Raw genomic sequence first — 21,802 nt, 5'->3', positions numbered from 1 at the left:
GGCAGCTTTAAAGGCATAGGACTCTTGTATTTAACACCAAACTTGTCTAGGATTTTTATCAGGTTATTGAGACTATATAACCAACTGTCACAGTTGGGTTCCTAGTCATGAGAGTTTTGGGTGACAAGGGTTAACGCCTTGTCAAACTTAGGCTTGGTGTCCAACATGACAGGATCTCCAGAGTTCTGTGGAACTCATAGGTGTGAATCTTCTAGGGTTGTAGTTTATTTCCAACAATATACGAGGGCTGTTTTTTTTTCAAGTTCCGATAGGCCATAAATAATAAACACATTGAGATAAAAAGATGATTTTATTACCAAAAGATTCGTAATTTCTTACTTGTTTTTCTACGTAGTCACCAAAAATATTGAGGCACTTGTCGTAGCGAGAGACAAGCTTTCCTATACTCTCCTCGAAGAAGTCTGCCGCCAGTGAGCTCAGGTAGACCCTTACAGTTGCTTGAAGCTCTTCGTTGTCAGCGAAGCGTCGTCCACCTAACCACGCCTTCATTTCTCGAAAGAGGTGATAGTCACTGGGCGCCAAGTCAGGACTATACGGCGGATGGTCGAAAACTTCCCATTTGAACTTTTGCAGAAGTTGTTTTGTGACATTGGCACTATGCGGTCGTGCATTATCGTGGATCAGGACCACGCCGGATGACAGCATTCCTCTCCGTTTGTTTTGTATTGCTCTCCGGAGGCGATGTAGAGTCTCACAGTATGATTCCTTTGTTATCGTTGTTCCCTGTTGCATGAACTCAACCAGAAGCACACCTTTTTGGTCCCAAAACACTGTAGCCATTGTTTTCCTTTTGGTCAAAGTCTGCTTGAATTTTTTGGGCTTGCTAGGGGAGTGAGTGTGCATCCATTGCTTTGATTGTTCCTTGGTTTCTGGATTTTCATACAGGACCCAAGTTTCATCCCCAGTAACAATAGACTTTAAAAAACTGTCTTTCTCGTTGTCATATCGCGTCAGAAAAGTTAGGGCTGACGCCATTCGCTTCGTTTTGTGATCCTCACTCAACATTTTGGGTACCCAACGGGCACACAATTTTCGGTACCCTAGCTCGGTGGTCACAATCTTGTACAAGGAAGACCTTGAAATGGCTGGAAATTCGGTAGAAAGTTCATCAATTGTAAACCTCCGTTTCTCCCGGATCGCTTGGTCAACTCGTTCAACCAAACTTGCAGTAGCGACCGACTTGCGTCCTTGACCGCCTTCGTCATGGACGTCTGTTCGACCTTCAGCAAATAGCCTACACCATTTTCTTATCGCGCTATCACTCATACAGTGTTCACCATACACAACACTCATTCTGCGATGGATTTCAGCAGCACTACATCCTTCAGCTTGAAGGAAACGAATCACACTTCGCAACTCACAACTGGCGGGAGAATTGATCGTAGCGGCCATCTTTACTCGCCCGTAGCTCGGCTACGACTGATGGATTGGAGCCGGCAACGGCGTTGGTTGTAGTGGGGGAGCGGCGCAATTGCACAACACGCAGCCCCGCCTCCCGCCACTACGCTGGTTATTTGGAGAAACAAACGGAACTTGAAAAACAAACAGCCCTCGTAATAATAAAATAGGCTATTCGGTGAAAACCTCCAAAATTGTTTAACTTTGGTAAACAATATCTTCAAAGTTAATTGAATTTAATGGAAACAAGTTAGGAATGAAATAATAAAATTAATAAACACTCAAGATAAAAACTTTTATTTCACAAAAGAACACTATCTAACAGCAGCAGTGGCACGAGCAGCTTTCATCTGCCGGTAAGCTTGAATTGCATCAGTCTGCGCTGAGTCTAGCCTGCGCCGATCGGACGCTGATAGGTCCCTGCGCCGACCACTCAGTTCTCGGTTCGATCTGCCACTTGAGGCCAAGATCTGTGTCAGTAGGAGACCAGGTTTGCTTCCAGGCTAAAACAGCAGATTGGTTTTCTAAGTAGATTTTAAAACTTATTTACGATTACAAATACTTTATCTTTCATACGTTGCAAGGATATTTACTATTATTATACAGTCAAATAGTGTAACTCGACAGGGTTTACATTTTTAACTTTTAATATGGGACCAAAATTTGGTATTTTTTGGTTAGGGGCAATCTTGTAATAAGTGCAGTTTTTTAACCTATAGAGGTTTACTGTTTTTGGTTTTTCTAGGTGTGGACATTAAAAAGGTATGGATAATTTCCCTTATCCATACTTTTATTACCTGTATAGTATAGTCACCTGTGCTAAACATTTGTTTGTTAAAAACTAAACATTTAAGAACTATGAAATTGCCAACAAATACAGAATGCCTCAGTAATAACTGCATTTTATGAACTGCATTAATTTTCCCCACTGTACCCTTTTCCCCTGCCTGCTTTATTCTTATAAAAACGGCTGACAATCAGACCTACCCTTCTCGCTGAGTCAGCAGCCACAGCCTTCCTCGGTAACGCCGTGAGCTGTGGTGGCCGGTGAACGACTTCATTGAACTCCACCTTGTCCTGGAGTTTGGAGAAATCATCTTCTCTCGTTACTTCCTTCTCGGGCAGCTCCTGCTCAGCCCTCCTCGCCTGAAGTTTCATTCGGCGTCTGGCAGTTTTACTCAACCCTTCTTGCTCGGCTACATCTGGTCATATTGAACACAATATAGTAGTATTAGAGTTTTTATTGAGTTCCAATTGAAATAAAGTGAAAATTTGTTTACAGTAGAAACAATGGTAAACTAAAATGCAAACATGTTTCCACTACATGGAACAAGATGATTGTTAACCATTTGAACAGTAAAGACGCAAGTCATGTTGCCACACTAAAAGCCACGTAACGACATCACTGTTTTTTTTTTTTTTTTTTTTTTAATTTTGTGTTATTGATAATGGAAGGTTTAAAAGGTTACAAGGATTTCGGACATTTGCCATCGTTACACTTTTTTATAACCTGTAACGATGGCAAATGTCCGAAATCCTGTTAACATCTCTGTTGCATTTTTATATTTATCTTAAAGCATTTATCTAAACTTCCTTTTTATATGACCAACACAGACATGACTCCACGAGTTTAGTAGCAAACTATTGTTGTTCAAATTACATCCACTAGGTGTCAGGAGTGTGTAATGTGTTTTGCTACTAGGCATGGTCAGTTAGCTCGAATGAAATGCTAGGATATGTCCTGCCTTGACTGTGACTGCTCAGCTGTTTTTTTGGATTTATCTTTTTTATATGATGTAGACTTATACAATGTAAATATCTATCTACTTTATTTTTCCTTTTACTTATTACCAAAATAGGGAGTTAATAAAATTGTTTGAAAAAGTGGTTAAATAAGACTTTTTAAGCAGAAAATAGTTTCTGATCTAAATTTAGATCAAATAAAAATACAATAAAAAGTTATTCAGGCCTAAAACATTTTTTTAACTAATTTTTTGGGGCTTGTTTAGATGTTTGGAAAATTACTACTCAAAAGGTTAATAGTTAATATTAATATAACAAACTATAAACAATTTAAACAAATATTTGAACATACCAAATAAACTTAAGTAAAGGCAAACTTTCTCATACAAGACAATTAACCTTACTTATTTGAAAAGTATCCTAACTCTGAAAACATAACAACTACTATACTAAATAAAAACAAACAGATGTTTCATGCAAATAAACCTACACCAGCAATAAATCATAATCATAGCTTGATCCATTACTATAGTTTGAACATATGAAACAAAAAATATTACATAACGCCAAACCACAAATGTAGGAACACAATGATTCCAATATTTTCTGTTTAGCAGCAAGAGAATCAACTAGGTTAAGCAGCACGTGGTGTGACATACTTCTACCTTCTTTAACCTTTTACATTCCAGTGTACTATTTTCAGAATTGTTCAACTAATTTATTGATCACTACCGTAAACCAACAACACAACTCATTCACTATCGTACAAATGATATTTCTCTTTACTCTGTTAAGGTTTCACTCACCTTTGCGGTTTTTCTTGTGTTTCCGTTTTTCTGTAGCCAGTATCTTTTTTTGGAACATTTTCTCTATAGGATCCAACTCAACTTTTTCAAACGTAACCTCCCCAGTCTTCTTATCTCTCTTCATCTTCATGTTGTGCTTCACTTCGAAATTCACCTTAAACAAATACAATTAGACAATAAATTTTAAAAATCTACTTATACTGTATTTCTAGGCTATTTGAGAAATATGTTATTTCTCAATAAACTATTATGAACAGGATGGATTGTAAGGCTACCATGAGGACATTTGTAATAGGCTGATTTTGTAAACAACATCTACCTAAAATGTAATCTGAGCCAACATGATGTGAATAGTTGTTCCAGGCTAAATCCGTGGATCACCCTCTATAAAAACTACACTTAGGCCTTACACTCCATACTATGTTTAGGTACTAATGAATCTAGAGATGTGTCTACTCTATATCTACTAGATGAGGAAGAGTACTGTGCAACCTCATTAAGTCGGACCCCTTTGTCAGATCTCCGGGTGCCCAGATCAGATCAAGAAATTTTGAAATTAGTTTTTTGTCATTTGCCCAGACTTCCAAGCTTGGCACAGATGTTTGTTTATCAGTAGACTGTTCTTAGAAACTCAATAATTACATGTATTGTGACTTGTTTCAATTAGGATGTTGATAATAGGGAGGATATTGATGAATAAAACACAGAAAATATCACAGTTATAACCCATGCAGAAGCAGCATCTCATTTGGGCGAGTTAATGGCTTATTTCAAGCAACATGAAGAGACAACACCTGCCGAGCTTCTCATGTTGAAAAAGATGCATGACCGCACAGCATTCAAAGCTGACCCAACTCAAATTAACAAAATTCTTTCAGAAAATTTTAATTGTATATGTTGTATCGTACTTTATCGTGATGTGTAGTTTAATTGTCTTTCTGGATTAAACAAATAATGTATTGTTTGTACATGAAGTTCTTTATTTTTTTTCAACATCCTCCGTTCAAACCTGAATTTTTGTAATGTCGGATCAGCCACGATCCCGGCTAGTCCAACTTAACGAGGTTGCACTGTAATTAACATTTCACACAATCTTGCTTCCAAAACAAATTATTAGCTGAAAAACAAACTAATAAAACTGAATTTGTTTTTTGAAACTGAGGACGTCATCCAAATTCTACTTTACTAAAACATTTTGTTTCCGTGTTTCCTTATTTGAAAATTTTTTGTCCTGTTCACATTAATTAAACTTGGAAGTTAACACGTTGACTGGGGCAGATGCATTACAGAGCAGAATCAGACTAAAAGAACCAATATCGCTAAATATAAAGCTAGAGTGAATGTGTTAAATCTTTTCAACAAAACAATAGACTTTGCCAAATTAAATTCACATTTATAGGACATACTTCATTGAACTCAGGTGCAGAAAACATTATGCATCCACATGCACAATATCTTTACAGTAACGGGCTTCAATAATAGACAGCACTCATTCAATGAACGTAAGAAGTATACATAAGTACAATTTCAGTGACCTGGGCTTTTATTTTGTGTATTCTGATGTTAATTATATTGGTTGGATATAATTTTTTAGCCACGATGAAAACCACTGTGAGACTGCAGAGGAGCATTTGCACAACGACACATTTCAGTGAAACATGTGTAAAGATTTTAGTGCAGGTAATTGTTTAATTTTATAGTATCTTTTGTTCTATAGTGAAATCAATCTCAACAATAGTTGTTACAGTCATTACTCAACTTGACTGACTTTGAGACATCTTGAAGGTTAAAAGATTGTGTGTGGCTCTCTATCAAATATATATCGCCATTGTATGTAATACTGACGTGAGTGTTCAGACAGAGAACACAGATATATCGCTATTGTTGTTTGTGATGTTGATGTAAATGTTCAGATAGCAAACAAAAGCATATTACAAAAATTGTAAATGGTGTTGACAAGAGTGCTCATGTATAGAACACATTGCAGCTACTTTATAATTTGATGTAAGACTAAAACTAAGAAAATCAACTAAAACTGTGTATGGTTTACATATTAATCATTTTCATCAAGTTGAGAAATACAAAGTGAACATTTAGTGCTTTCTCCGGTCAAATTGATTTTAGTACACTTTTACAACATTATAAGCAACTCAAGTAACAAATATACCGAGGTCTGTCCAAACAGTATCCGACCGCCGACCAGTAGGCGGCCACGGCGTAACTGACTGGCTCGAACCGGTTATTGGAGGGGAGGGGCGAGCCTACTCCTTCCCATATTAGACATTGAATACGATCCGGTCACTCAGTGAGTCACAGCGTTCTGTTCCGTACAGTACTGCCTTGTGTGTGCGTCGCATTTCAATATGACTAAACGTGTTGAGTTGCGCATTTGCATTAAATTTTGCCAAAAACTTGGTCATTCAGCATCATAGACGATTACTATGATACAGAAAGTTTATGGTGACGTGTCTATGGGCGATACACAAATAAAAGAGTGGTTTAGGCGGTTTAAAAATGGCCGCATATCAGTGGAGAGTGATGACCGATCTGGCAGGCCTTCAACAGCCAGAAACGCTGAAAATTTTGAACGTGTCCGTGCAGCAATTAATGAAAACCGTCGATTGACTGTCCGAGAGCTGGAAGAAGATTTAGGAATACCAAAATCATCAGTTTGGAACATTTTACACGAAGATTTTAAAATGAACCGTGTTTCGGCAAAATTTGTTGCTCGGCTGCTGACAGAAGACCAAAAGAACTGTCGACTTGAAATCGCACAGGACAATCTGGACTTGATCAAAAGTGACCCAGGCCTATTTAAAAAAGTTATTACTGGTGATGAGTCATGGGTTTATGGCTACGACCCTGAAACAAAGGCTCTTCACAGTGGAAAACTCGCGAAGAGCAACGACCGAAAAAAGCAAAACAAAGTCGAAGCAATGTCAAGACAATGCCGACAGTTTTTTTTTTTTTATCAGGACAGCGTTGTTCATCACGAATATGCTCCAAGAGGCCAGACAGTGAATAGGGAGTATTATCTTGAGGTCCTAAGGCGGCTACAAGATGCAGTGCGAAGGAAACGACCTGAACTGTGGACAAGCCGTGACTGGATCCTGCACCATGACCATGCGCCAGCTATTCCTCAAATCTTATTAAGCGTTTTTTTGGTCAAACACGACATCAACCAACTACGACAGCCTCCCTACAGTCCTAACATAGCTCCTTGTGACTTCTGGCTATTTCCGAAAATAAAAATTCCTTTAAAAGGAAAAAGATTTTACGATGTTGAACAAATAAAACAAAATGCGACGAAGGACCTGTTAGCCATTCCGCAAAATGAATTTAAGGAGTGTTTCTGGAAGTGAGAGGAGCGTTGGAATAAGGTAGTAGCTTGTGGAGGGGAGTACTTTGAAGGGGACCAGATTGCCGTTGCCACCGAGTAACGTCAGTTCGGATACTTTTTGGACACACCTCGTAAATATATTTAATATTAGCTACACTTTTTAGTCACATTTTTGTGACTGCCTAATCATTGTTGCATTTCTACAGCCTGCACAAAGATGACATCTGCATCAAACTTTAAAATCTCTGGTATTAAAAAATTTAATAAATATCACAAATTTTAATATCCTTTACAAGTCAGCCTTACCTCCTTGATAAAACTGTTTGTTGCAAGTCTGACCCGGTTCAAAAAGACCTTATCTGGTTCTCCACGTTTCTGGACTAGTACAGGCAGTTCTCTGTCAGGCCTAGTCATCCCTGTAAAAAGTATCATCATGCTTATGTTTAGCAATTACCAGCATAACTCCAAGGCAAAGTTCCATGCAATTCCTTCCTTTGAAGAGTCACTTCCAAACTTCACTTTCTTGGAACCATTTTACAAATACATAATATTCATTCGAGCATAGTTGGAAGAAAGGTAGATTTTTATTTTATGTGTGGCTAATGTGTCAAAATATCAAACTGAAGATGCATTATTAGTTTGAAGGTTAATTTTGTGAAACATTGACTGCATGACCACCAAAAGTAGTATTATTAATGAACTGGTAACACTTGAAAAAATGTATAAAATCCCATAATTTTGAAGCCCTACAAGATTAAAATTTAAATAATTGGTTTCTACAAGTGTGGATTTGGTTTGGTTGCAATCAACTAGAAATTATGTTTAAACGTATTCACTTGTAATGAATCTATGTTACTGATGATACTCTGAAAATGTTTTATGGTTGCTATCTTTAAATCTTACGAGATATTGAAAACATTTAAGAACAAAAATGTAAATAAGCTGACAATTCTAAAACACTTTTCTGTTTTGCAGTAAAATAACTGTGATATAATCTCCTTTACTCTACCTTTTACCCCTTGAAACCCTAAGAGATAGTCTATCGAAAATGTGAGAATGTAAAGTTGCATACCCCTTGATCTTCACCATATTTGTAGGAGAAAGTTTACAGCTCTCTAACCAAGAGATCACACACACAGATCACAATTCCGAAGGAGGTGAATAAAAATTTTCAAATCAGTTTAGAATTTTTCCTTTAAATATGTTTAGCATAACTGTTAAAAATGCTACATCCCTAATGATCACCAATAATTATGTACAACAATCTTCTGGTTGCCAATCATAATCTACAGTATAGTTCATGTCATAAATTGTTAGACTATTACAATCTCAAAATATTTCCTTTCTACATCCTTCAATTTTTACTTCCTCTCGAAAACACAGTATTGACAAGCAAATAATATATATCAACATGAAATATAACCTCTTAATAGAGGTGTATTGCCAATTGTGACTGATTATCAGGAGTCATGTTCAGAAAAGGTATGAAATGATAGCACACAAAAAAAAGCCAAAATCTGCAACTGACTCCTGTCAGTATCAGCCACATATTCCATCAGTGCAACATGACACTGTACATGTGATTCAAATACAGCAGTGTATGTTTTAAAATTTCTTTAAGACTTCTCAATTAATTTTTAGCATTTAAATATCTAGAAATCTCCACTAAACGTCTAAGTAGAATACCTACAATTATAAAATATGTGATTTATTTGTTCTGAAATTTTAAAAGATCTAATTCTGAAGGTCTTGATTTTAGAATATATTTTTATATGATAAACAAATAATCTTTTATCTCTAAAATACACCCTAGAATTTTGTTGAATGGATCCAGACACACTCTGTATATCATTGTATATCATTAACCCTTTTAACCCTGGCAAAAAATTTTTGGGCATACTGAAAAATACTGGGTCAAAATTCGCGTTTTTGTAGATATTTTTTTTTTTTCAAAAATCATAACACCTTTATTTTATGACATAGAATCATAACTTTTTTTTATTTTCTTACAAAATAAAAGTATTTTACGTAAAAAAAATACTTAAACGCAAAATTAAAATTAATAAAAATATTTAAAAAAACAAATAATGTCAAAAAAATTTTGATTTTTTTTATTTTGAAGCATAAAAACTAGTTTTCATGAACACATTTCATTAGACAAAATTATATTCATAATCATCACAATGTATTTCTAAGTCAACATACAAAAATTCAGACACCTACCTTCAAAAACTTGGAAAGAACGATGAATTGTTCAAAATTGTGGTAAAATCAACAATTTGTCCATTTTACAAGTCAATAGTGGTTTCTGTGTCTTTGATGCACTTTTATAGTAAATAACACAAATTGACTATTGCAATAAAAAAGTATGTTTATAAATTATAAAATAACTAGAAAAATTAGAGTTCATATCTATTTACATATTTACATAATTTACTTTAAATATGTTGGGAATCTGTAGTAGACCAGTACATAAATAAAATAAATAAATAAATAAGGCCTTTATTCTTGAGCGGATTTCAGTTTACAATCTGTTTTACAAATCGACTCACGTCAAACTAATCATAACAGTACAATTCGTATTTTTAAACTGTGACACCCAAATATTGCGTGCTGGTAATTTACATAGAAAATTCATACTTAAACAACAGTTACATCATTAAGGTTTACCTATACAGTTTTAACTTCCTTTTTGAAAGTTTTTAACAGACAAAAAGTCTTTATAACTGGTGGTAAGGCATTGTACTCCTGGGGTCCAAAGTACGAGAAGGACCTTTTTGTAGCCTCCAACCGCACACGCGGCAGTTGCAGCTTGTCGTCCTGTCAAGTGTGCCGTTCTCTTAGAGTCGCTCGCGCCACTAGTTTCCGTCTCAGGTAAGAGGGTTTCACCAGTTACCAAAACCTTATGCACCAATGTCACAGTTTGGAGCCTACAAATATCTTGAACAGAGTGTAAATTTTGCTCTTTTGCGATAAGGTGAGATGTGGTCAAATTTTTTTTAGATTATAAACAAACCTCAGCGCACTGTTTCTGTATCCGTGCAAGGATGACATTTGCCTCTTGAGTTAAGCAGCTACCAAACACTGGAAGGGCGTAATATATTGATGGAAATACCAGAGAATTTACAATATGCAGCTTTGAAAGCATTGGAATTAACGCTCTGTATCTATTCAAAACTCTCAATTTTACACATTGCACGTTGAGAAATCAATTCAACATGTTTAAGAAAGTTTAGCTGATTGTCAATTATAACTCCCAGGACTTTAACAAAAACACGATCCTCCAAACAAATACCCTCAAACAGAAACAGAGAGAATACTCCTGTTCATGGTCTCTTTAATGGATGGTGAGCAAAAAATGCACCACAGAACACTTATCTGCATTCAACTTTAGGCCATGTGTCCCTCCGACCAACTCTTTAACCCTACGCAGATCAGCATTGAAACACTGCACCGCTTCATGGGACACCTGGAGGGGGATATGTTAGAAGCACCTGAGAGTCATCCGCATAGGAGTAGAGTGAACACGAGGACAATGCAAGTTCAAGATCAGCAGTATATAAAATGAACATAACAGGCCCTAAACATGACCTTGAGGAACCCCTGTATCCTTCGACAGCGAGGAAGAGCAGTTTTCTTTTACCTTCGTCACCTGACTCCGACCGCTCAAATATGAGCCAAACCATTTTATAGCGATTTTCATTAAACCTATAGAAATTTAATTTGGCAAGAAACAGTTCATAATTCACTGAGTCGAACGCTTCAGAGAAATCAAGCGTCGCCAAAATACTTCCAAAACCTTTATCTTTCGCTACATGCAGCTCATCCATAATGTTTATCAAGGCGGAGGTAGTGCTGAAAGACTTCCTAAAACCAGACTGATGTACAGGAAGAAATATTTTCAGCCTCAATGAAAGCTGTCAACTGATTCACCACTACCTTCTCAAGGATTTTTGACATGGCCGGAAGGATCGATATCGGCCTAAATTGGGAAATCACACTTGGATTCTTTATTTTGGGTATGGGCGTGACAAGACTTTGCTTCCAGCATGATGGAAAACACCCAGAAGCAAGGGACAGGTTAACCAAATGCGTAATAGCTCCAAGCAATATGGGCTCATGGCTTTCACTAGCCTGATAGATATTCCATCAGTCCCCACAGCCACTGACGTTAATGTTATTCATTATGCATTTGATCTCACCCTCAGTAACTGGCACAAAATTGAAACCATGCGCTAGATCCTCACAAACATTGTTTCTGTAGAAATTCAGTTTCTCGAGGCTAATCCCGCTTCCACCACCCATGCTGCAAAGTACCTGTTGAGGTCATCAGCTGAGAATCTTATATCGTCACTATTACGGTCATTTTTCCAGCACTCCACCGGACCGTTAAAACACCCCAGAATGATTTAGAGTCCTTACAATTCAGCTTGTCGTGAAAAGTAATTTCGTTTTGCTCTTCTGATGGCGCAGTTCAATTTACATCTTTATTGTGGGTTTAGGATTGAGTCCCATGTTCAAGAGAACAGTAATAAACACTTTCCTTCTGGTAAAGTGACGATTTTCCACATTCTTGCACTTGAATTTGGAGCTAATGTGTCATAATGTTTACTAATGTACCCCCTAGCATATCTGTTTGTTTCATTTACAAATGTGGTAAGAAGATTTACTGTAAAAAATAATGAGAAATAATCAATGGGTTTTGAATTATGAGGAGGGCAATGCTTTGGCTCAGGTGTCTCAAAGAATAGAATATTATTATGATCATAGCCTGGGTCATTTTTTACATCACAAACAGTCCAATCATCATTGGCATCATTATTTACAGGGTGTAAATTATCATCATTTACATTTTCTTGAATAGCAGGTAGGTCTAGGTTGTCTGAATTAGCGATTATATGTTCAATTGTATCACTAACATTGTCATGAGTCATATTTACTGGTTATGTTTACAGTTTACATAACCAACTCACATCATAAACAAAACTAAACTGCAATATAGTTTCTTCACCAGCTGGACAGTCAGGTGAGTCATGTAGACAGCTGACAGATGACAAAGCAACTTTCAAAGCAGTCTGCTACCAAGACAAGTCTTCAAAGACTTACAAATTATATTTATTTCCTTGTTTATAATTTCATTACCTAACAGCTGATTTAAAATTGGTTAGACTTAGGCAAAATTAAAATACCAATAAATAAAAAAAAGTGAAGGTCCTATATAAAGGACGTCGGTATTTTTAGCAGAGATGAAGGACGTCCTACATATAGGACCTCAGTACTTTTGGCAATAACTCAACGGTCCTATATATAGGACGTCAGGGTTAAAAGGTTTAATTAGTTAATTATATACAGAGTGTTTATTTTATCTCTATGGATACTTCTGTCCATGTCTACTGAAATGTATTTACTTATTTAATTGTACTTCTAATTTTGTTGGAAGAATAAGTTGAAAAAAAAATATTAAGGAGTAAAATGTAAACACTAATAATAATAGTCCAGGCCAAATTCTAGACTATAATAACAGTCCCACATTATATATTCATTGTTGGTCAATACATTTAGGCTACACTATAACAATCACACAACCTTTTGCACAATTACTTACCAGGTAGAACCTTTTCCTTAACAGCTAGTTTTGAAGTGTCCATTAAATTAGTATTTTTCTTTTTATTCTTCTTTTTTACTTTATTGAACATGCCTTCCTTGGTCATCTGCTTCAGTTTTATAAGTCTCTCAAGACTCTTTGGTATTTCTTGAACATCAATATCCTTTGGTGGAGCATTGATGCAATGTTTTAGCCTAAAAAATAGCTACATCAGAAGGCTGAATATTTGTTTAGACGGTACATCATTGTGTAGAAAAATATAGTTGTGGAAAAGGGTTAGGTTATTTTTTTCATTACTATCTTCAAAACTACAGCACATAAAGAAACTATAAGTACAAAACAACATTAAGTAAAAAAAAACAAGGGATTTTTTACATAGCCTACCTCAAAATATACCAACATAAGCACCAGTGTTAATCTACACACACCAGATTGACAAACAGCTTTAGTCCACGTATGTGGAATCATGTGAATTGTGACCAAACAACAGCAGGAATAAAAACCACCACACATCAGAACAAGTCGAATTGGAGTGAGCTGAGGAGAAAATTATACTGGTGGAATGGCTTATTCATGCTAGTAAGCTAAGGTTGAGGAAATCATTACATCTCAGCAAGACACGAGCAAGTCTGCCAGCACTACCCTCGCACTTTGTGCAGCACATTATGTGAGTGTACTACAGATTCTTTGGTTCAACTTTGCTCTGTACTCTGTTTGGTCTAATCCTCTCCTTCAAGATACAAACAATTGTTCATAAAAAGTTTGGAAAACTATGTATGAATTTCTCTCTAGGTTTATAAATAACATAGTAGCCATTTTGTTACAACAGGTATTTTTATTAATACAAAGGTATTGTAAATGTATATTTAGGCAATATGGTGGTAATCAAAGTTCACACAACTCTCTGCACAATTACTTACCAGTTGGAACCCTTTCCTTAACAGCTAGTTTTAAAGTGTGCATCAAATTAGTCTTTCTTTCTATTCCTCTTTTTTACTTTATTGAACATAAATTAATGTAGTATACACTATTTTGAATGAAAACGTGTCTGACAGCTTATAGCACAAATAACATGTTCATTGCCGTTGTACTTGTGGCCATTATTCAAGTACAATACAAATGATTTTACTTTGTTTGAATTCATTTTTAACTACATTTACTTCCTTTCAACACCTTTAATTACAATACAATAACAAGATAAACTTATAAACAATATAAAAAATAAACAGCAGAACGATAGGTACTGTAACAAATAACAAATAATTAGATAACAAATCCCTATCACAACTTAATGATCTGGTTAAAAAAAGAACAAAACAAAAATATAATTAATTTTGATGGTGACAGAAGTATATTTGAATTTTGAATATAATACAGGTCAAGTGCTGACTACATTAAAAAAGAGAGGCCATAAGGATTGAATAACACTTCACGAACTTGTTTCTTGAATTAGGCAAGAGAGACACCGAAGCAGTCAATATCAGATAAAACTAGGCTCTCTCCCTCACCAACCTCAATAGACCGCTATTATAGCTATAGTTTGTACACAGACATCCCTGCCAAAAGATAGATTTGGATCTCATTGAATGATTGCGAAGGCAATACCGTACAGCAACATAGGGCATTCAATGAGACCGTTCACCAGTTTAGAGTAAGCTGAGGTCAGATCTCCTGTGCCTCAACAGTGGGGACTGTAACTCCTACAGCCTCTCTAAAACAGCGACAGGGGTCTCGAGATACCCAGAAGTCTACATCCCAGCATTCTTCTAAAACGTAAATGGATTTTTTTCTAGCATGTTGATATGGCCCATTTGGTAAGGGCGCCATATGGGTGAAGCATACTTAAGTACAGGTCAAACCAACGACCTTATGAGAAAAACCAGTAACAGAGGAGATCTGAAGTTTCTGGTGTAACCAAGGATGAAGTTGGTTATTGTCAATACATTAAAAAAAACTGACAATAATTGAAATTGTAAATAACTATTTAATTGAAATGTTTTGTATTTGATAGTTTAGATATTTCTAATTGATAATTTGGGAAGGAAACAGGATTTTTTGTGACATATTCCATTTTTCAATGATACAATATAACTAGTACTGTAACACTACGTTTTGAGATCTGCAATCTGATCTCTTCCTCAGGTGACTATATAACTACAATCCAGGTTAAAGTAAACAAAACATACCAGAGTGTTGTGACACACATAAGTCAGGAACCACCACAGCCATGTTGTGTGTCTATTCCATGCACACTAACTCTAAAACATACACTTAATAAAAACTATACACTCACCAAAAGATTCTGTTCTAACATATACATTGCCATTGTACTTGCAGCCATTACTAAAATAGGCCTACCATACACATGATTTTACTTTGTGTGTTGATTATAAAAGATTGTAGTTATGTTTTAGGTTAGTTATTCACCTGAGGAAGAGATCATATTGCAGGTCTCGAAACATAGTGTTATTGGTTTTATTGAATCGTTGAACAATGGGAAATGTCCGGAAAAAACCTGGGTACTTTGGGATTATACCGAGCACACCCAGACATGAATTTTTATTTGACATTTTGCTTCTACTGATTACTAGATTAGCGTAGAACAATATTTCGTCAATATAAAAACAGGAATTGTCTTATCGCAAACCCCCCCCATCCTCAGACAGAGGTCAAAGTCAAGCGGTCTAGTAGATAACGTGATTGCAGAGTCTCGTCGCCCATTCAGCTGGTGCGTCGCTTTGTTGTACTTCCGTGTTTTACCCCTACATTTCTCCAAACACAAAAATTCAACAAAAACAAACATTACCAAACAAAAACTAAAACTCTTTATTGAAAAAAATACTCAAAACTTGTTTTTATTCTTGATCACACTCCCGCCACCCAAAATGCGAGTGCCTCCGACCATTTCGGGACCACCAAAGGTGCTGCCGAATCCCGTGCTGATGTCAACAAAAGAAAAAACATCCCTCGAGATAGTACCTATCAGTAAAATATCAAATTCTAGAGGGGCTGATAAGAAATATAAATTGAATTGTAATGGAAAGGCAATTATGTACCGTGCAAAAAACTTAAATAATCATGTGATGCCGTGCGGCCTGCCGTAATCAGGATTCTCGAGAAAGATAAGATAACAGTGACAACAATACCTGGAAATGCTTGTAAGTTTGTAATTTTGTAATAAAAAAATTTTTTTTTCGTTCTATCATGTTTGTTTCTATAAATTTATATTTTTGTGTTCTTCATACTAGTGTGGTCAGTATATTCCCAAAGTACCAAAACCTGTTGCCTTCACAATCCTTCCATTGTCAAAAACAAACTTCAAACAAAGAATTGATAATTTAGTTCCTTAATTCGATTGTGGAGTTAGCGTTTACTATACTCCAGCCTATTGTAGTTGAGTAATGAATACCACGGTTATCCATAAGACAGCAAAGGCTACTACACAGGATGGTTGTTACCTGTTCTGACTATAGAACATTCAGATAAGTTATTGGATACAGATAATGGCTGCAGTATAATAAGCGGCCATCACGACAATCAAATCCTCGATATTCATGATTATCTAAAACTACTGAAATCAAAATGTGAAACCAAATTATGTTAAAGGTATTTCATATTAAAGTATAGTTCGGTTGTTTTTATATCTTGAAATGTAATAAATTAATGATTCAGGCTAGCCTATGCATATTTAGAAAATATAACGAACAAAACAGTGTAATGTTTAATTACTTTTTACAATTTTAAGGATAAATGTATCTGATACCTTGTGACACAAATAACATCTGTACACGTCACCATTGTAATTGCAGCCATTACTCAAATACCATAAACATGATTTTACTTTAGTTTAAATTATTTTGGACCATAATGTATAACCGAATTATGTTATAGGCTTTTAATATGTATTGTAGTTTAAGCTATATTTTTTTATATGTAAAAGAAATATAGATAATTAATATTATAGAAGATAATAATACTTTAGTTATATCTTTATAACGTTAAAAAACAAACCTCTACAAAATGAAAGCCAATCTGCAATATTTCTGCATGTACTGACGACATCAAAACTACATTAATTTATTAATTTAGGAAGTGATAGTTGGTTTGGTTTGCAACTAAACTAATACATAATTGATAACACATTCAATAAACCAAACTTAAATTAGAGGATAAAAAAGTAAAGTGTGTTTTTTGAAATGTCATATTTGATCTGAATTTTCTTGCAATGAAACGCTAAATTTTTATTCCAGTTTTAATTCTTGTTTTCAACTCCTTACTACAAACTAGACACTTTGGGTTTTAAAGGAGCAAAATCATCATTTTGTAGCCATTTGAAACATTCTTCAATGTTTAAAAATACATTTTTACACAAAAAGTGCATCTTCATCACCATTGTTCTTGCTGATGTCATTACTCACTATGAAAATGATTCTATTTTGTTTTAAGTAACTTATTTTTAAAACAATATTTTTGTTGTATTAAATAACTGCTTGCAATTATTAATTATGAATATCTATAGGTCAAATGTATTTATATTCAATATTTTCAACTAATAGTTAATTCAATTGTCGTGGTGGTCACTTTTAACACTGCAGGCCAGATAATGCTAAAAACCATAGATACCAAGAAAAACAATAAAAAATATAAGAATAAAATTATACGACTACAGTATAATAAGCTGCCACCAACACAAGATATTCATAAATAATCATTGCCAGTTTTCTTTATTTAGACTATATAAAGCTGATGATATCATTACCAGCTGTTGTTATTTTGTTTATGTAAGAGAAGGCTAGTGACAACGATAAGAAAAATGGCGATGTATATGTTCAAAATATTTTTATAAACACTGAGCAATGTTCTAAATGATTACAAGATAATGACCTTGCTCCTTTAAATCCAAATTGTCCAGCTCTTTATTGACAAGATGAAAACTAGGATTAAAGGTGAAAATCAAATCAAATAGCGTTTTCACTGCTAGAAAAGTAAAAACAAACACAACATCTAAAAACGATCTTGAGAAGACTTGTTTTTAACATTCTAAATTTGGTATTATGAATATAATGAAAAATTGTGTACTATTTTAGTTGAAATCAAACAAACTCGCTGTTTTATTTATTAATGTACTTTTCACATCATCAGTACCTGCAAAAATACTATTTCAGATTGGCTAAAGTAATTGCAAGTACTAACATTGCTCAAAGGCCGTTTAAATAAAGTTTAGTTATTTTATGTAATCTAAAACAAATACGTTTATTTTCCATGGGTGCCGATTTTTTGGAGTGCCAATAGCCGAGCTGTCCAAGTCGTTAGACTTTGGGTCTGAGTTAGAGGTAGTGCAGGTTCAAATCCTGTCTGTGACCATTGCACTTTTTATCAGTACAATCAACCTCTTACTGTATAAACTCTCCACTTTATTCTGTTTGATAAGATCCTCGCACAGGCCAGTGGCCCATGAGGACGGACAGAATAAGGCTTGAAAAAGAGATCAGTCGACCTCCTCTTCAAAAAAAAAAGAAATTAAAGTATAGCTTCACTATAATACGATTTTAAAAGCCTAAAACTTGATTCAGTTCGAAATTATCACTCAAAATTAGTTCAAAGTAAAAACGTGTTTAGAAATAAATTCAATATTAAAATCATGTGTTTCATTATTGACTAATGGCAGCAAGAACAGTTACGTACATGTCTTCTTTGTTTCATAAGCAGATGTTTATCTTTGAAAATACATAAAGTAAGTAAATGTTATGTTTTGGCGTAATTAATATATTAATATTTATACATTAATTTCTATCGTACCAGTAAGATTAAAGGCCGGGGCGGCAAATCACGAATTTGACGTTACCAACGTATTCTGCTCACCCTCCTGAACAAAAAATATATATAGTACTAGGGGGTGCAAATGACAAATAACATGATTTTAGGGGGTATATTGATAAGTGGTTAAGTTCCTACTGTTTTAATGTTCAGTTTGTGTGCTGTGTCTGGATAATCTGTTTACTTGAATATTATCTGTGGCCGGGGACTGATAGCATATCTGTTATCTGAGTTCTCCGGGGCATGGGTCAGTTCTACACAAGATATCGTGTTTCAGTAGGTCGGATTGAGTGAGTGCGTTTACAATGATGAATCAACCATCCACTAGTTCAACCAACCCTAGTGAATTGTGTGTGTCGGAGTGTTTCGTATGGCACGTAAAGAGTTTACGTTTTAACCGAAACGAAATTATCTCTTTTTTAATTGAACATGGAATTTTTTTAAATGCTGTTTTATTTTGCGTTCATTTTATTATGTGTTCATTGTGCGGTCGAGTGGTGTTCTTAAACCGGGAGACTTTGTCGTTTCGTTGTGATAAGACCACTTTTTTGTTGCTGCTGCTCAGCTATATCCGCCAACACACTAATGGTAAGTGTTCTCTGTTAATATCCATCTATATATTTGAGTTTTTCATGATTTATTTAGTTTTTTAACTTTACATAATTGCCTTTGCATTACATTTCAATTTATATTTTTGATCAGCCCCTCTAGAATTTTATATTTTACTGATAGGTACTATCTCGAGGGATGTTTTTCTTTTATTGACATCAGCGCGGGGCAGCATCAGAGGCACTCGTAATTAATTTTTTTCTCGAAATTAAGAAAAACATTATTAATTTTGATCAAAATTCTGCTCATTTCTGTATTATTTTTCATTTACGTAACTTGCAAAGATGGCGGTGCAACCAATGGACGTCATCACGAGGTTCAATCATTGGCCACAAAAGGTCACGTGACGCTAGACGTGGATGTAGAACATGGAGATATTACTGAAAAGATTTTATTTTGTATTTTCTAGAACTTTGTTATTTCTCATTTCCACCCCATCAAACCTTATACTTTTTTGTTCTATAGGACGATTCCAATAAGTTAATAACGCAAAACTCGTATTTTACCGCCCCGGCCGTTAATATGATACATTACCATTTCTATGATTGAAAATTAGCAAAACCATGTTGTTCTTTTGAAATATCTATTTAAGTTATTTGTTCTGACAATTTGCTTTCAGTCTTTTGGCTGGTCATTGATGATTCGAATCATTCGATAACCATAATCCGATTGTGTTGGAGGCCGCTTATTAAAACCATTTAGAGTACTAAAACCATATCACCCAATTGTACCCTGTAAAACTATATCTTGCACTGGAGGACAAGCACAATACATTAATAAAGTTGAAAAACCGATTGGCAGCACCAGCCATTAACCTCACTGATACCATATATTAAACTAATACTCAATATAATATAAATAAATACACAATTTCAAATTTTTAAATAGCCTATATGGCTCAACAAAAATTGCCTACTTACGCTTCCTCCCTTAATTCTTTCTGGGCTATTGGATCCTTGACTCCTTTGTGTTTTTTACCAGGAATTCGTCTTCCCATTTGATAAATAAAACTTAAGACAAAAGAAAGATAAAAAGGTCAAGAAGATATAAAGAATTCTAAAAAGTATAAGTACATAACAAACCACAATGTTTCAGAAATTGTTTTTAGGTTATGTTTTTGGTCAGTTTTTTTTCTTTACTATGCATCAACAGATGGTAGGACTATGTGAACATGAAGCTTGTCTATTGTAATATTCAAAGTAGCACGACCAATTTATACATGACTTCACTGAAACATGACCTCCAGAACCCAAAACCACCAAACCCCTAAGCGAAATTTGGTGTGTTTGTGTGTGTGTGTGTTGTGTTTTGCACAAATATGTGTGTGTGCACATGCACCCACGCGTATAAACGACGCGGTTTATGGAAACGATAACTGCCCCAAAACAGTTGAAACGTGGTACGAAAATTAAATCTTATACATATCTTTGCCGCGGTCATTGGCCAGCAAGGTACACTATTTAATCGCAATACAGCGTTTGTTTGTTTTTTTAATAAAAAAAAATCATATCTCCGTTATTTATTTACCTATAAAAAAAATTCCGATATGCGAATAGCATTTCTTAAAATTTGTTCCAATAAATAAAATTTTGTTAGGTATCTCAAACTGTTATCGAGATATTTAATACATGTAAATCCCATTACTCGATCGCCGAGGACTGGCGAAAGAAATGTTGAAATGAAATAGAAATCGAAATGTTCAAACTTGTTACAAAAACAACTCCACGTGGCCATTTATAATCTTCCATGGAAAGGTACATTCGCCACACTGCATGAGCAAGCACCACATCCGCAAAACAACAGATGGAAGATTTAATTCTTCAGATAGTGCTTTAATTGGGGGTGGGGGGGGGGGGGGGTGGGGGGGGGGGGGGGTGGGGGGGGGGGGGGGTGGGGGGGGGGGGGGGTGGGGGGGGGGGGGGGTGGGGGGGGGGGGGGTCGTCTATACAGTCTGCATTACACTACTGATTAATCAATTTACAATAATAATTTTCTAAATTTAAATGTAAACAAATGTTTTTGCCTCTTTCCTGAACTTCAGCTGGAATTATTAACAGCTGTTAAGTATCAGTTCACTTTGTATTACGTGTCGTAGCGCAGTCTGCCGGATCTAATGTAAAACATTCTGAAATCAACAACTATTTAGAAATTACAAATAAATAAAAAAAAACATTTTCCAGTGGACCAAATTGTGAATATAAACCATTTTCAAATCCCCTTCAATACATACACAACATTTCGTCAAAATCGGTCCAGTCGTTTTGGAAGAGTTCAGTGACATACACACACACACACAAGAAATATATGACTAGCAGTTGCCCACGGCTTCGCACGCAATTTCCCGTTGAAAAAACAGTACACTATATTCACGTATTCTTTTTCTATCACATTCTAAACATTGTTGGGATAATTTATAGTCGTTTCTTCGTGAGCCTCTTGAGCGCATTACGAAGGTATGTACCA

At 35.3% G+C, this 21,802-nt stretch overlaps 1 protein-coding gene across 1 annotated transcript; it reads right to left on the bottom strand.

Moving 5' to 3' along the window:
- Positions 1–1,702: 1,702 nt before the first annotated feature.
- On the bottom strand, positions 1,703–20,420 carry LOC124367559 (coiled-coil domain-containing protein 137-like). The gene is made up of 6 exons (XM_046824492.1): positions 20,260–20,420; positions 12,914–13,107; positions 7,615–7,724; positions 3,969–4,122; positions 2,407–2,621; positions 1,703–1,922 (listed from the first exon to the last, which is right to left on the bottom strand). Exons 1-6 carry the CDS (start codon positions 20,334–20,336, stop codon positions 1,734–1,736), a joined length of 939 nt encoding a protein of 312 aa, XP_046680448.1. The 5' UTR covers positions 20,337–20,420; the 3' UTR covers positions 1,703–1,733.
- Between the last annotated feature and the right edge of the window lie 1,382 nt (positions 20,421–21,802).

The sequence above is a fragment of the Homalodisca vitripennis genome, chromosome 8 (assembly GCF_021130785.1).
Source record: "Homalodisca vitripennis isolate AUS2020 chromosome 8, UT_GWSS_2.1, whole genome shotgun sequence".
Taxonomy (NCBI): domain Eukaryota; kingdom Metazoa; phylum Arthropoda; class Insecta; order Hemiptera; family Cicadellidae; genus Homalodisca; species Homalodisca vitripennis.
Note: the sequence above shows the minus strand (reverse complement) of the source record. Positions and strands in the feature narration are given on the sequence as shown.